The 14378-nt window shown below is 42.2% G+C and overlaps 1 protein-coding gene across 8 annotated transcripts in view; it reads right to left on the bottom strand.

The window, feature by feature from the left end:
* The window catches only part of ubr4 (ubiquitin protein ligase E3 component n-recognin 4), a 202298-nt gene that overhangs the window by 110945 nt on the left and 76975 nt on the right, over window positions 1-14378 (bottom strand). For all 8 annotated transcript variants that reach the window (XM_087980458.1, XM_043675848.2, XM_087980459.1 and 5 more), the window contains exons 42-49: window positions 14122-14274; window positions 13078-13305; window positions 12122-12279; window positions 8146-8320; window positions 6079-6280; window positions 2644-2807; window positions 926-1142; window positions 187-403 (exon numbers count right to left, since the gene is read on the bottom strand). In XM_087980458.1, coding sequence (XP_087836584.1) covers window positions 187-403; window positions 926-1142; window positions 2644-2807; window positions 6079-6280; window positions 8146-8320; window positions 12122-12279; window positions 13078-13305; window positions 14122-14274 — 1514 coding nt within the window. The remainder of the gene's footprint in view (window positions 1-186; window positions 404-925; window positions 1143-2643; window positions 2808-6078; window positions 6281-8145; window positions 8321-12121; window positions 12280-13077; window positions 13306-14121; window positions 14275-14378) is intronic.

Raw genomic sequence — 14378 nt, 5'->3', positions numbered from 1 at the left:
ATCAAATTTTCTCCAATTGTAATTGAAAAGGTAAAATATGTATTTTGACATCTATTATTTAGTGGAATCTAATTTACAATGTCGTCAATTTTATGCACACCATTCTTCATTTGTTCCTCACCAACTCAGAGCAGGAAGTTACTAAGCAGTTCACATAATTTCAAGCAGTTGCAGCCTTATGCTTACCTCTCCAGGACAGAACCGCCAGTGGAGGATGGAGTAGTTGAGTCCACCTCCCCTGTGCTGTTATTCTGGCTGACACTTGGAACAGCAACATTATTTACAGAGGCTGATGGGAAATCCTCTGGAGGTTCATCAGGCCAGCCAAACTGCTCTTTTGTTTTTCCATAGATTTTTATTGAATCTACCATTGTAACCCCAGCAGGATCAACTGATGCACCAACTGCAACGTCCAAGGAAACAAAAAACACAACTTCAAAAACTTGAATAGAACAAATCTATACACCGACAGGTAGGAAATGAAGATGGCTTGGTTTTCAACCTCTACAGTGCTGGGGGCTAGGAGAACAGTAATGTATTTACTCCAAAAAGCAGAAACATCTAGTATTTGTTATGGATTTAATCTCATCAGATATTACCAAGAAAACTAGGACAAGTGAGTTAACCAAGCTTATACCAGCTACAGAGAGCTCCTGTGGGGCAATGGTAGTGTCCCTACCTTTGGACCTGGCTGGCCAGGTTCAAGTCCAACCTGCTCCAGAGGTTTATCATATTATCCAAATGGGTAATTTAAAAAACATCCAAGACTGCTACAGCATTACAAAATTACAAAAGAAAATCAACACCACTGGACTATGTGGATAAGGCACTGTTGATCAGTGCAGATGGAAAGCTATGGATCCTGTACTTCATTAACATGTTTTATCAACTTAGATTGTAGCGTTTCACGACAGGTTATAGTTACCAAAAATGGTTAGCTTTTTATCAGCCTGAAGTGCTTCTTCACGCGTAAATGGATAGTCAAACCAACGAGCTCTTGTCAAGTTCAATTGCATTGTGCGACCAAAAATTTCAATATAGGATGGTGCTCTCTCAATGGCCTGTGTCCCAACTTGGATCCGCATCCCTGTCATAACCATGGTGGCGTTGTTGTTGACACCATCCACTGTAAATCCACCTGGCTATAAAACAACAGGAATAAAATCTGAATACCAATCAAACAGATCTAATGGAGCATAAATCTGTTTTACTACTGCCCAGTTACTGACTTTCATCTGGTCCACCAGTGAAGACTGACATCTGACAGCGTAGATATGCAGGAATGTCTTTAAACAGGACATAATTTACCTCAACCCAGATTGAGCACATTTAAATTAATTCCAATTAACTAAATTAGAATCTTGTTACAGCAACATAGTGGTATAAGCTGGAACATGGTTCATTTTGAACAACACAATTTATTATGTTTTGGGGTGCACTGCCCAAAAGGAAATTGAAAGCAGATTCAGTAACTTCCAGTAGGAAATTGATATGCTTGAAAAGGAGAAAATTACAGTATTATGGGGAACGAGAAGGGGAGTGTAACTAATTAGATAGCTCCTCGTCATGAGCAGCCTGGGCCCTACTTCTGCACTATGTCATTCAAATATTTACTATTTACAAGCTTTTACAACATATTAAAAGTTTGGTAGTATGTCAACAAACAGATCAAAAATGTGCAAAGCCATTTTGAAAGGAATTGGTGCTAATCGCCAAAGAGTCAGTGAATGACACCGAATGGTTTGCAGATGACACCAAAATTAGTGGTGCAGTGGACAGTGCAAGTGTTTATCTCAGAGTACAATAGGACCTTGATTAGATGGGCCAATGGACTGAGGAGTGACAGATTGAGTTTAAATTTAGATAAGTACGAGGTGTTGCATTTTGGTAAGCTAAATTAGGGCAGTACTGAGACAGTTAATGGTAGTGCCATGAGACGAGTCGCTGAACAAAAAGACCTAAGGGTGCAGATACAGAATTCCTTGAAAGTGGAGTTGCAGGTAGACAGGGTGGTGAAGGCAGCATTTGGCACGTTTGCCTTCATTGGGCAGTGCATCGAGTGTAGGAGTTCAGATATCATATTGTAGAGGACATTGGTCAGGCCACTTCTAGAATATTGCATTCACTTCTGGTCTCCCTGTTACAGGAAGGATGTTGTCCAACTTGAAAGGGCTCAGATAGGATATGCAAGGATGTTGCCAGGATTGGAGGGTTTGAGCTGTACGGAGAGGCTGAATAAACTGAGGTTATTTTCCCTGGAGCTTCAAAAAGTTGATAGGTGACATTATAGAGGTTTATAAATTCATGAAGGGCATGGATAAGGTGAATAGACAAGGCATTTTTCCCAGGGTAGGGAAGTCCAAGAATAGAGGGCATAGGCTGAAGATGACAGGAGAAAGATTAAAAGGGACCTGAGCAGCAACTTCTTCACATAGGGCTAGTGCTTGTATGGAATGAGGTGCCAGCGGAGTTGGTAGAGGCTGGTACAATTACAGCATTTAAAAGGCATGTGGGTGGGTATATGAATAGGAAGAGTTCAGAGGGATATGGACCAAATGCTGGCAAAATAGGACTAGATTAATTTAGGATATCTGGTCAGCATGGACGAGTAGGATCAAAGATGTACAACTCTATGACTCATACCTTTGTGCTGGCGACATACATGCCCGTGGAGTTCAGCCGATGTTTGATTTGTTGCATGTTGTACACCTGTAGTAAGTCATTTCCTCCAAACTCAACATCAGTCAGCTGCTGGTTGTGTTCAAAGAAATCAATTGGAAATGTGACTTGGCTGGTGGTGCGAGTTGCTATAGAAGAAAATTGTCAATGGTTATTCAAGATGTTACTGAAGACACATTGTATAGTGGTATGAAGATATTCTACATAAAAAAAATTTCTCTTTCAAACACGCCTGATATGCAGAATTTGAATTACCAAGTGCAGGTTTTGCACAGGGGTATTCAGCTCAATGGTTATCTGGCACTGCAAATCATTAGAGGACTTTCACTTGTTTAGATTCTGACAAGATAATTGAACACTAAAATTCCAAACGTAATGCAAACACATTTCAGGATAAATAAATAAATAATTTTCTTGTTATAACTAAAATGAAATGGGAGCGGTGGTCTGATCATGCTTAACAAAGGAAATTAGGGATATTTATGGGTGGCACGGTGGCACAGTGGTTAGCCTGCTGCCTCTCAGTGCCAGAGATCAGAGTTCAATTCCCACCTCAGGTGACTGACTGTGTGGAGTTTGCACATTCTCCCAGTGTCTGCGTGGGTTTCCTCCGGGTGCTCCGGTTTCCTCCCACAATCCAAAAATGTGCAGGTTAGGTGAATTGGCCATGCTAAATTGCCCGTAGTGTTAGGTGAAGTGGTAAATGTAGGGGAATGGGTCTGGGTGGGTTCTGCTTCGGCGGGTCGGTGCAGACTTGTTGGGCCGAAGGGCCTGTTTCCACACTGTAAGTAATCTAAATTATTAGATCTAAGGAAGGGGTATGCAAATTGGTCAATAATAGCAGCATACTTGAAGATTGCCAATTTTTAAGACTTCAGCAGGAGGGCAAATGGTTTGGAGTAGACTATAGGTGCAAACTTGCAGGAAGCATACAAACTGGTTGTTAAAGCTTCTACAGTATATCAAGGGAAAATGATTAGTGAAGACAAATGTGGGTCACAAAGTCAGAAACAGAGGAAATTATGAGAAACAAAGAGATGGAAGACCAACTAAAAACAATTTGGTTCTGACTTCACAAAGAAACAACATTCCAATAATGTTAGGAAACTCAGGGTCTGGTAAGATGGAGGAACTGAATGAAATATGTAACATCAAGAAAATGGTGCTGGGAAAGTGATGGGATAAAAGTCCGATAAATCCCCAGGGCCTGAAAATCTGCCTGAAAAACAGTGATAGGATTGGACAGAATCAGAATGGATTTACAAAAGAGAAATCATGCTTGATTAATCTATTATAATTTTCCAAAGATGCAATAAGTAGTATCAATAAGGGAGGAGTGAGTGGGTGTGGTTTAATGTGGACTTTCAGAAGGCCTTTGATTAGGTCACACATGAGAAATTAGCATGTAAAATTAAAGCGCATGTGATTGGGAATAAAGAACTGACCAGAAGAGAGAACTGGTTAGCAGACAGGGAACAAAGTGTAAGAATAAATGGGTCTTTTCCAAGTGGCACAAGTGGAACATCGCAGGGGTCAGTGTTTGGAATCCAGTAGTTCACAATGTCCATTAATGATTTAGATGAGGGAACAAAGTATCATGTCTTCAAGCCTGCAGACAACACCAAGCTGAGTGGGAGGGTGAATCCTGAGATGAATGCAGAGATGCTTCAATATGATGTGGACAGATTGTGGGAGTGGGCTAATGGAAGGCAGACGAAGTGTAATGTGAGGTTGTCCACTTTGATTCCAAAAATAGGAAGCCAGATTATCTGAAAGGCAGCATACTGGGAAAGGGGAAGGTGCACCACAAGCTAAGCGCCCTTGTGTGTCAGTCGCTGAAAGTAAGCATACAGGGTCAAATGTGGTGAAGGTAAATATTATGTTGGCCTTCAAAGTGAAAGCATTCGAGTACAGCAGCAGCGATGTCTTGTCACAATTGTATGAGGCATTAGTGAGACCACAAGTACAGCACTGTGTGCAATTTTAGTCTCCCTCTGAGGATGGATGTTCTAGCTACGGAGGGAGTGAGTGCAATAAAGATTAACTGACTGATTCCTGGGATGGCAGAACTGACATATGAAGAAAAGATTGCATCATATAGGACGACATTCACTGGAGTTTAGAAGAACGAATGGAAAATCTCATAGAAACACCTAAACTTCTAACAGGATTAGACAGGCTAATTGCAAGAAGTATGTTCAGGATGATCACGTTAGTTCAGAGCCAGGGGTAATTACTTAAAGAAAAGAAGTCGACCATTTACAACTGGGATGAGAAGAAATTTCAACACCCAGAGACAGCTGAGCTTGCATAATGCTCTGTCACAGAAAGCAATTGTAACCAAAACATTGAATGTTTTGAAGGAATTGGATGTTGTTCTTGGGGCTAAAGGGATTAAAACATATAGGGAGAACGTGGGAACAGGGTACTAAGTTGATGATCAGCCACGATCAAATTGAATGGCAGAACAGGCTTGAAGGACCAAATGGCCTACTCCTACCCCTTGTTTCTATTTAACTGCGAATGATTCATGTTGTCAGCAGTGCTTTAACACACAGCTTGTAGAATAAATCTGTCTGGTCAAAACCAGAACCAATCAGTTGAAAGGGCCCAACTCTAACATTAATCTGACCCTCACCTTCAGTCACTAATTAACATGCTCTCTTTATTCCAAACAGGAAATAACACGGAGATTGAATTTGTACAACTGAGTACCAACTTTTATTACGAGTCCCAATAAAGTGTAATTATGGCCAATCTCAAGAACATAGAGGACTGGAAAGGAAGCAGATCCCAAATCTCAGTGGTTACATCTGGAGCTCAAGTCCCAGCACCACCACGAGTTTGAAATAATCACTCTACTTACCTTTTTTATTTGAAAAGATACAACGATAACTGGTTGAGAGAATGTGGCAGAGCATAGTGAGTAGAAAGTTATAGAAGAGAGAGGCAATAATTAACTCATGGTTAATTCACCACTTTTTGGTTGTGCTTATCTATTTTGCACTGAGCTTGGTAATTTAGCAGTCAACTAGGAGAAAGAGAGGACTGCAGATGCTGGAGATCAGAGTCAAAGAGAGTGATGCTAGAAAAGCACAGCCAGTCAGGCAGCATCCGAGGTGCAGGAGAATCAACATTTCAAGCATAAGATGAAACGTCGATTCTCCTGCTCCTCGGATGCTGCCTGACTGGCTGTGCTTTTCCAGCAACACACTCTTCAAACTTTACACAAGAACAGACTTCAATCCTTGAAGAGCTGCAAGAGGGGTTCGAATGAGGATACTATCTTCTTCACTTCAAGCAGAAAAACCATGTCACTCAAACACAACTCACATGTATTCTTACTGCTTCTCTCTCTTTTTACCCAAGTACAGTATTGCCCAGAGAATAAAACCTTACTGGCAGCTGCAGCCTTGCGTTTGCGGACTGGTTTCAAGATGCTGATGACGCTGCTGGGTTGCAGTGAAGGCTGTAGCCAATAAGAAGTGTTCTCAACATTTGCCATGTAGATCCGCAGGCTGCCATCCTCACACAGGAGTATCATGGTGGTTCTTTGCTGGTCATTGCTGGCTGTGTGGCGAATTGCAACCATGTCCTGGATCTAAAATACAAGGAGCGGGGCAATGGCACAGCACACAAGAATATGAAATGTCAAAGCAAGCAATGCTCATTTAAATGCCTCCTACTAAGACTATTTACTTGCTAATCTATTTTCATCTTACCAAGTCCCTCTATTGGTGAATTCTGCATGTGTGTAATTGACTGCCCACTCGAAAACAGAATAGTCCTCAAATTTAATCTTCTCCTTTCACAAATTATCCTACTTGGGTTCTTTACATCCATTTAGCAAATTATAAATGGAGATCTTTCCCTACTATACTTTCCAAGGAAATTGAGAGGTTTTCTTAGCGTACTCTCTGAAAATTGTAACCGCTTCAGAACTTTTTTAGTCTCTTTAATCATTTCCAGTGATACACAGATATCCCATGAGTTCTGTCATTAATAATTGGTGGGAAGCATTAGTTCCTTGATTTATGACGATACTCATACACCCAGCAGTTGAGTGATCTGTATAACAATAAAAGATGAACAGCACGTATTCAAAGTATGATTTTAGAAGTGCAAAGTACGTTCACTTAGTATCTGCAAAAATGAGTCTTTTCTTTCAAATGCATTACTTCACATCTTTCGTCTGATGCAACCTATTGTTTGTTTTCTCATCAATAATTTGCAAGTTAGTAACAGAAATCATTTTTAAGGAATTGTCCCAAATAATGAAGAACCATCAGTAAAGTACTAGCGAACTAAGTACTGTAAAAAAGAGAGAGCTGATGAATATAATATCCTATTCATTCTAAATGCAAGTTCTCCATGCAAAATGTGAACCAGGAAACTTGCTTTCTAGTAAGTTGTTAACATTCATTTGGTCACAACCTGCTTCATCAGACGATCCTATCCATCCCAACATTCAACTAAGACCACCAGTGACCTGGATTAGGAATCTGGGTTGATTACTCTCTCTCTAATTCACAATTCAGGAAATAAACTATGGTTAAGTGCTGAAAGAATTCTCTTCCAAATAAATCAGTTATTCACTAGAAAAAGTGAACCACCAGGGAAACTCAAAGAACAAATTGACAATTTAGTTGGTAACCCTTCATTGGAGGTTTAAGGGGGATGCAGGAACCATTTCCTTCTCATACTACTTATTATTTTGGTACTTATGATTTTCAATTGATTTAGAATTTAACTTTAGTATTTTTCCAACCATTTAAAGTGACTTCTCTTATTTGACCAGGCTGGTACTTATAAAATAAATAATTAAACCTATTTTTCTTTGCATGTATTTCCAGTATTTTCCGTCTTATATTCTTTTGTAACATCTAAACTTAGAAAATAACACAGGATTGTGGAAAGCAATTCATCATAGATCCATCAGCTCAGCCCAGGATCTACCTTCACAACAGTCTGAACAGTTCAAAACAGCAGTTATAATCAATCAATCAATCAGTCATGTCAATCAATTTGAATCACCAGCTCCAAGTGTCAATAAGGCAACAGATCGAGATTTAAAAAAAAGGGGCACGTGAAGCTAGTAACAAAATCTAATAAATTGCAAACACTGAGCTGCATTGTCAGAACTGGGTGCTCAACTCCACAATTTCATTAATGCACACAAATATTATATGTGGTTTTGTCCCTTTTTCCCAGGTTAGATAGTAAACATCTCCCAGGATCATTTGATTCCAGTGCTGACATGTTTCACAGTGGCAATTTAAAAATAATCTGAACTAAACTGCATGAGACACTTAAGGATTTTGCTGTGGGAAAGTTATGTTAATACATCCAAAAGACAATAATTCAGAGAAAATCTACATGAACAATACAAATGAAAGGTAAAATTCAATTTTATCCATTTGAGCAACTTATTGCCCAATGTCTGCATTCCATAAGACAATTTCTGACCTTGGCTTTGGCTGGTAGAGTTTTAATCTCCTGGATGAGGAAGGTGTCTGGTTTGACCATGATGACAAGTGGAATTCCAGTGGTTTGCTGGACACAACAGACCAAGCCAGGATGATTCATCACTTCTGACCACTGGCACAGGGCAGGAACAGTTTTCCCACTGCCACCATTTGAACTGCACAGGGGAAAATAATGGAAGACAAGCATGAACAGATGAATCAGACAGACTGAGTTAATGACACAAAGACCTGAGAAACAGACTGACATAAAATAAAGGGAGAATGGGGGAGACAGGGAAAGGAGTGAGAGAAGGGAAAGAGAGACAAAGGTATTGGAAATAATGGGAAAGTGAAAAGGGAGAGAGAATGGGAAACAGCAGAACCAGGGAATAAGGAAAGAGCAATACAACAAATCGACTTCATTTTAACCATCTGACATCCTCAGCTGACTACACTGTTCGAAAAATGTAGACATAGAAATTAATAACCAGTTGCACATGGCTGCAGATATCAAAAGGTGTTGAGATATACCCAACTCTCAATCAAGATCCATTTAAAATTACAAAAGGAGGACAGGACCACTATAATGCGCATAAAGCAGAATCTTTTTTAAGCTTATAGAGAAATGATTGTGGCAAAGGGTTTGTGTGGAAACCTGCTTAAAACAAGACTGACCACGTGGGCGGCACGGTGGCTCAGTGGTTAGTACTACTGCCTCACAGCGCCAGGGACCTGGGTTTGATTCCCGCCTTTCTGTCTGTGTGGCATTTGCATGTTCTCCCTGTGTCTGCATGGGTTTCCTCCAGGTGCTCCAGTTTCCTCCCACAATCCAAAGATGTGCAGGTTAGGTGAATTGGCCATGCTAAGTTGCCCATAGTGTTAGGTGGAGAAAGTGAGGACTGCAGATGCTGGAGATCAGAGCTGAAAATGTGTTGCTGGAAAAGTGCAGGTCAGGCAGCATCCAAGGAACAGGAGAATCGACGTTTCGGGCATAAGCCCTTCTTCAGGAATGAGGAAAGTGTGTCCAGCAGGCTAAGATAAAAGGTAGGGAGGAGGGACTTGGGGGAGGGGCGTTGGAGATGCGATAGGTGGAAGGAGGTCAAGGTGAGGGTGATAGGCCGGAGTGGGGTGGGGGCGGAGAGGTCAGGAAGAAGATTGCAGGTTAGGAAGGCGGTGCTGAGTTCGAGGGATTTGACTGAGACAAGTGGGGGGAGGGGAAATGAGGAAACTGGAGAAGTCTGAGTTCATCCCTTGTGGTTGGAGGGTTCCTAGGCGGAAGATGAGGTGCTCTTCCTCCAACCGTCGTGTTACTATGGTCTGGTGATGGAGTCGTCCAAGGATCTGCATGTCCTTGGTGGAGTGGGAGGGGGAGTTGAAGTGTTGAGCTTCGGGGTGGTTGGGTTGGTTGGTCCGGGTGTCCCAGAGGTGTTCTCTGAAATGTTCCACAAGTAGGCAGCCTGTCTCCCTAATATAGAGGAGGCCACATCGGGTGCAGCGGATGCAATAAATGATGTGTGTGGAGGTGCAGGTGAATTTGTGGCGGATATGGAAGTATTCCTTGGGGCCTTGGAGGGAAGTAAGGGGGGAGGTGTGGGCGCAAGTTTTGCATTTCTTGCGGTTGCAGGGGAAGGTGCCGGGAGTGGAGGTTGGGTTGGTGGGGGGTGTGGACCTGACAAGGGAGTCACGGAGGGAGTGGTCTTTTCGGAACACTGATAGGGGAGGGGAGGGAAATATATCCCTGGTGGTGGGGTCCGTTTGGAGGTGGCGGAAATGATGGCGGATGATACGCTGTATATGGAGGTTGGTGGGGTGGTAGGTGAGGACCAGTGGGGTTCTGTCTTGGTGGCGGCTGGAGGGGCGGGGCTCAAGGGCGGAGGAGCGGGAAGTGGAGGAGATGCAGTGGAGGGCATCATCGATCACGTCTGGGGGGAAATTGCGGTCTTTGAAGAAGGAGGCCATCTGGGTTGTACGGTATTGGAACTGGTCCTCCTGGGAGCAGATGCGGCAGAGGCAAAGGAATTGGGAATATGGGATGGCGTTTTTACAGGGGGCAGGGTGGAAGGAGGTGTAGTCTAGGTAGCTGTGGGAGTCGGTCGGTTTATAGTAAATGCCCGTGTTGATTCAGTCGCCCGAGATAGAAATGGAAAGGTCTAGGAAGGGGAGGGAGGAGTCTAAGACGGTCCAGGTGAATTTGAGGTCGGGGTGGAAGGTGTTGGTAAAGTGGATAAACTGTTCAACCTCCTCTTGGGAGCACGAGGCAGCGCCGATACAGTCATCGATGTAGTGGAGGAAAAGGTGGGGGGTGGTGCCAGTGTAGCTGCGGAAGATGGACTGTTCCACATATCCTAGCTGGGGCCCATGCGGGCGCCCATGGCTACTCCTTTGGTTTGGAGGAAGTGGGAGGATTGGAAAGAGAAGTTGTTCAGGGTGAGGACCAGTTCAGTCAGTCGAAGGAGGGTGTAATTGGAAGGGTACTGGTTGGTACAGCGGGAAAAGAAGAAGCGGAGGGCTTTGAGTCCTTCGTGATGGGGGATGGAGGTGTACAGGGACTGGATGTCCATGGTGAAGATAAGGCGTTGGAGACCGGGGAAGCGAAAATCATGGAGGAGGTGAAGGGCATGGGTGGTGTCCCGAACGTAGGTGGGGAGTTCTTGGACTAAGGGGGACAGGACCGTGTTGAGGTATGCAGAGATGAGTTCGGTGGGGCAGGAGCAGGCTGAGACAATGGGTCGGCCGGGGCAGTCAGGTTTGTGGACTTTGGGCAGGAGGTAGAAACGGGCGGTGCGGGGTTGTGGGACTATGAGGTTGGAGGCGGTGGCTGGGAGATCCCCTGAGGTGATGAGGTTATGGATGGTCTGGGAGATGATGGTTTGGTGGTGGGAGGTGGGGTCATGGTCAAGGGGGCAGTAGGAGGAGGTGTCCGCGAGCTGGCGTTTAGCCTCAGCGCCAAACTAATACCGCGCCTCCCTTGTCTGCTGGTTTGATAGTGAGGTTGGAGTTGGAACGGAGGGAGTGTAGGGCTGCATAGTGTTAGGTGCATTAGTCAGGGGTAAATATGGGGTAGGGGAATGGGTCTGGGTGGATTACTTTTCGGAGGATCGGTTTGGACTTGTTGCACCGAAGGGCTTGTTTCCATACTGTAGGGAATCTAATCTAAGTTAGGACACTAACTTACAGAATGTTGTCAAGTAGACCTGTTTTGAAACTTAAAGAAGCATGATCATTGTGGAATGTGCAATGAGGAGGAACTGATGTGCCTAAAAGAAATTGCAATCTCTGCAGAACGTATTGACTGGAGTTTTGTTTAGCTTTACACAAAATTACAATGCAATAGTTCTTGGTAGCTTGTAGTCATGTGATAATTAGGGTACCCATCAAGATTGTGGAAAGAATATAAATATATAAAATGAACTGCAACTGGGCAGACTGAGCCCCCCGTAGGTGTATTTCATCATACATATATTTAGCGCATGTATTGCAGCAATTCACAACAGTGGCCCACCGCCATCTTCCTGAGGGCAACCTCAATAGGTAAAATACATTGGCCAGTCCTATTAGTGAAAAAAAAATAAACCCTTGTGTTTTTCAGGACCTCAAACCTCTCTGCCTCTAGTGTCACCTGAACACTACAGTAATGTATTAATACCCCACAAGGCTCAGAACACTATTGTTGTGAACAACTCTGGGAAGAACAGACTAAATTGATATTTCAGATGCAGGTTCTGGTTAAGATTCTGTATATGAAACTTTAGCCTGCCCTGTCTGCAAAAACTGACAGACCTGAGAGTTAACAGCATTGAGAGCTTTGTCACCATTTAACTAATCTCCACTGGGACACATTTTGTTTGGCTACCAAATTATTAATGTAACCATATGAATCAGAAAACATAAAACCAGGAAATCGAACAGGTTCCTCAAAGTTAAACAAAGAAGCATCTCTCCCTCATCTCCTGAGGGATAGTTTAGGTGTCACTCACCTTTTCAGATTGATTGGAAACAACCGTTGCACTTCCAGTGATATGCGACTTAACATGGCAGCAAAGGACTTGCCTTGACTATAACTAAAAAACAGCATCTGTAGAACATGGGAGTAATAAACCGAGACACCACCACCTGCAACCTGCCCATTACTGTCCTGGAAAGAAAAAGAAAATGAACTATGTTCAAATGCGCACACTGAACAGAATGCGTTTACACAAGCACTTAAATGATGAATTAACACGCAAAATATCTTATATTTACATTTCAGATGGAGGTTTTATTTATTTTATATATGAAGAGCACCTTCCTTTATCAAATTTAATGTTTTCATTCAAAGGGATTCTGAAAATACAGCACATGTAATTCCACAGTTTGTGGTACTTAGGTTACAATTAATATTATGCTTCCTATAGCACAACAGCTACGACACTGCATAGCATTTTAGGGCAGAATAAAGAGAACGCCAACTAAATGCAAATTTTTTCAGCCCTAATGGTCACGACTGCTTGTACTGGCAGCTTCAGCACCAAATTACAAGAAAGGTTTACAGATTTCTTGTTAGAATATGGGTGACAACAGTAATACAGTTTTTACTGCTTATCCCTAGTTGCCCTGAGTCTCACACAGGGCAGATCGGGTGGAGCCAGAAGTATAGATTCTTGTCATCATTAAATTACCAACATTGTTAATTTCAATTTCACAAATTCTTCAATTAGACTTGGAATTTACAATCTCTGGGTTGCAAGTTCAATGCCTTCAAAGAATTTCCAAAATAGTCCAGACAACCCAATTTTAATTTCTAGCTATTTTATCAACTGAGCTCCATCAAATTCCAGCTGACTTCAGGCATTAGCTCGAAAAGGACTCCCAAGGGGCCTTTACTAACTGGAAAATATTACACTTGGATAGAGAAACCTGACATTAAAAATACAAAACTCATTCTCCCACAGACCTTCAGATCTTCATGCACGATTTCAAGTACATTAGTGACATAGAATGGTCCATGCTGAGCACTGCTTGCTTCTTCCATCACTTGGGTGTAGATATAACCAGCTGAAGACATAATAACAATAATACTCTTCCCTTCCTCACTGAACAAAAATGTTGTGTCACGGATCTTGGAGCTTGGCAGAAGAAAATAGTACATTGGACTCAAGGCATCAGTGGACAAGTCATAAACCTGCAAACAAAGGTTAAGACACAATCTGTGAAGGAACTAATGCACCTACTTTACACTTAACAATATTTAACAGCAGCAGCTTGTGTTGCTTGCGCATGTGGAATCTTCTATTTGAATTTAAAACAACTTTGAAATGAAAAGTAACACCCAGTTTAGTCCCTGCAATTTAAGATTAGTTAAGGAAAGCTTAGCAGGCACTTGGTCTTTGAAAAGTGTTTTTTAAGGATACTTATTTTTCAATTCCATATCTTTAATGTTACATTTTTTACAGATTATTACTTTGTAGAGCAATTCGGCTTAGGGATAATGTTGCCTATTCTCATATCCTCGAATGGCAGCAATAAAAAACTACTCTTTAAGTACTGACTGGTAAAACAATTCGTACCCCTGCCACTCTAGGAACTTCATTCAAATATAGTGTCAAGATACCTTTATTTTAAGTTGCAAGAGTCTTGAAAGAAATTAGTTGCGACAGCTATAACTCCGTTCTTGAATAGCCTGCAGTAAATTAACTTGCCACTAATTCAACATAAGGAATGCTAACATGGACCATGGAAGGATCCAAGGTTCTCCCACCAGTACTTTTAAGGCAGATCAATTGGAATGTCCCAGCCAGGAGTGCCTGAAGCCGTCAAAAGGTGGTACAAATGAGAAAAGCTCCACTCTTTAGCCCTGACACCAGCCACCATACCAAAGACAACATTTACCATTGCAGCCAGATACAAATCTCCATTTTTTTTTAAGTGGAATATCAGAGCATGCTGAAAGAGAAATGTAGATTAGCAAAAGGATTACACTCAGTCACCCCAGCCTTACCTTGACAAAATCTGCTGTTATAATTGCAAGCTCTGTCTGTGATCCTGGAAGCCACACTGCTTTAATGATGAAGTTGCCAGTGGCAAGTTGTGGATGGAGAACAAGATGATCAGAGACTGATCCTGAATTGCTGAATGTTAGAACATGACAGTCCTGGAAAATGAGATGCATAAAGAAAATGTTACTGCTATACCATCAATCTATATTAAGCAGGGAATAATCATAAGATGAACAGAGAAACAATTTGTAACGAATGA

The sequence above is a fragment of the Chiloscyllium plagiosum genome, unplaced genomic scaffold (assembly GCF_037043375.1).
Source record: "Chiloscyllium plagiosum isolate Xiang-an unplaced genomic scaffold, Cpla_swu_hap1 HiC_scaffold_37, whole genome shotgun sequence".
NCBI lineage: Eukaryota > Metazoa > Chordata > Chondrichthyes > Orectolobiformes > Hemiscylliidae > Chiloscyllium > Chiloscyllium plagiosum.
The sequence above is the reverse complement of the archived record's forward strand: the minus strand, read 5'-3'. Positions and strand labels throughout refer to the sequence as shown.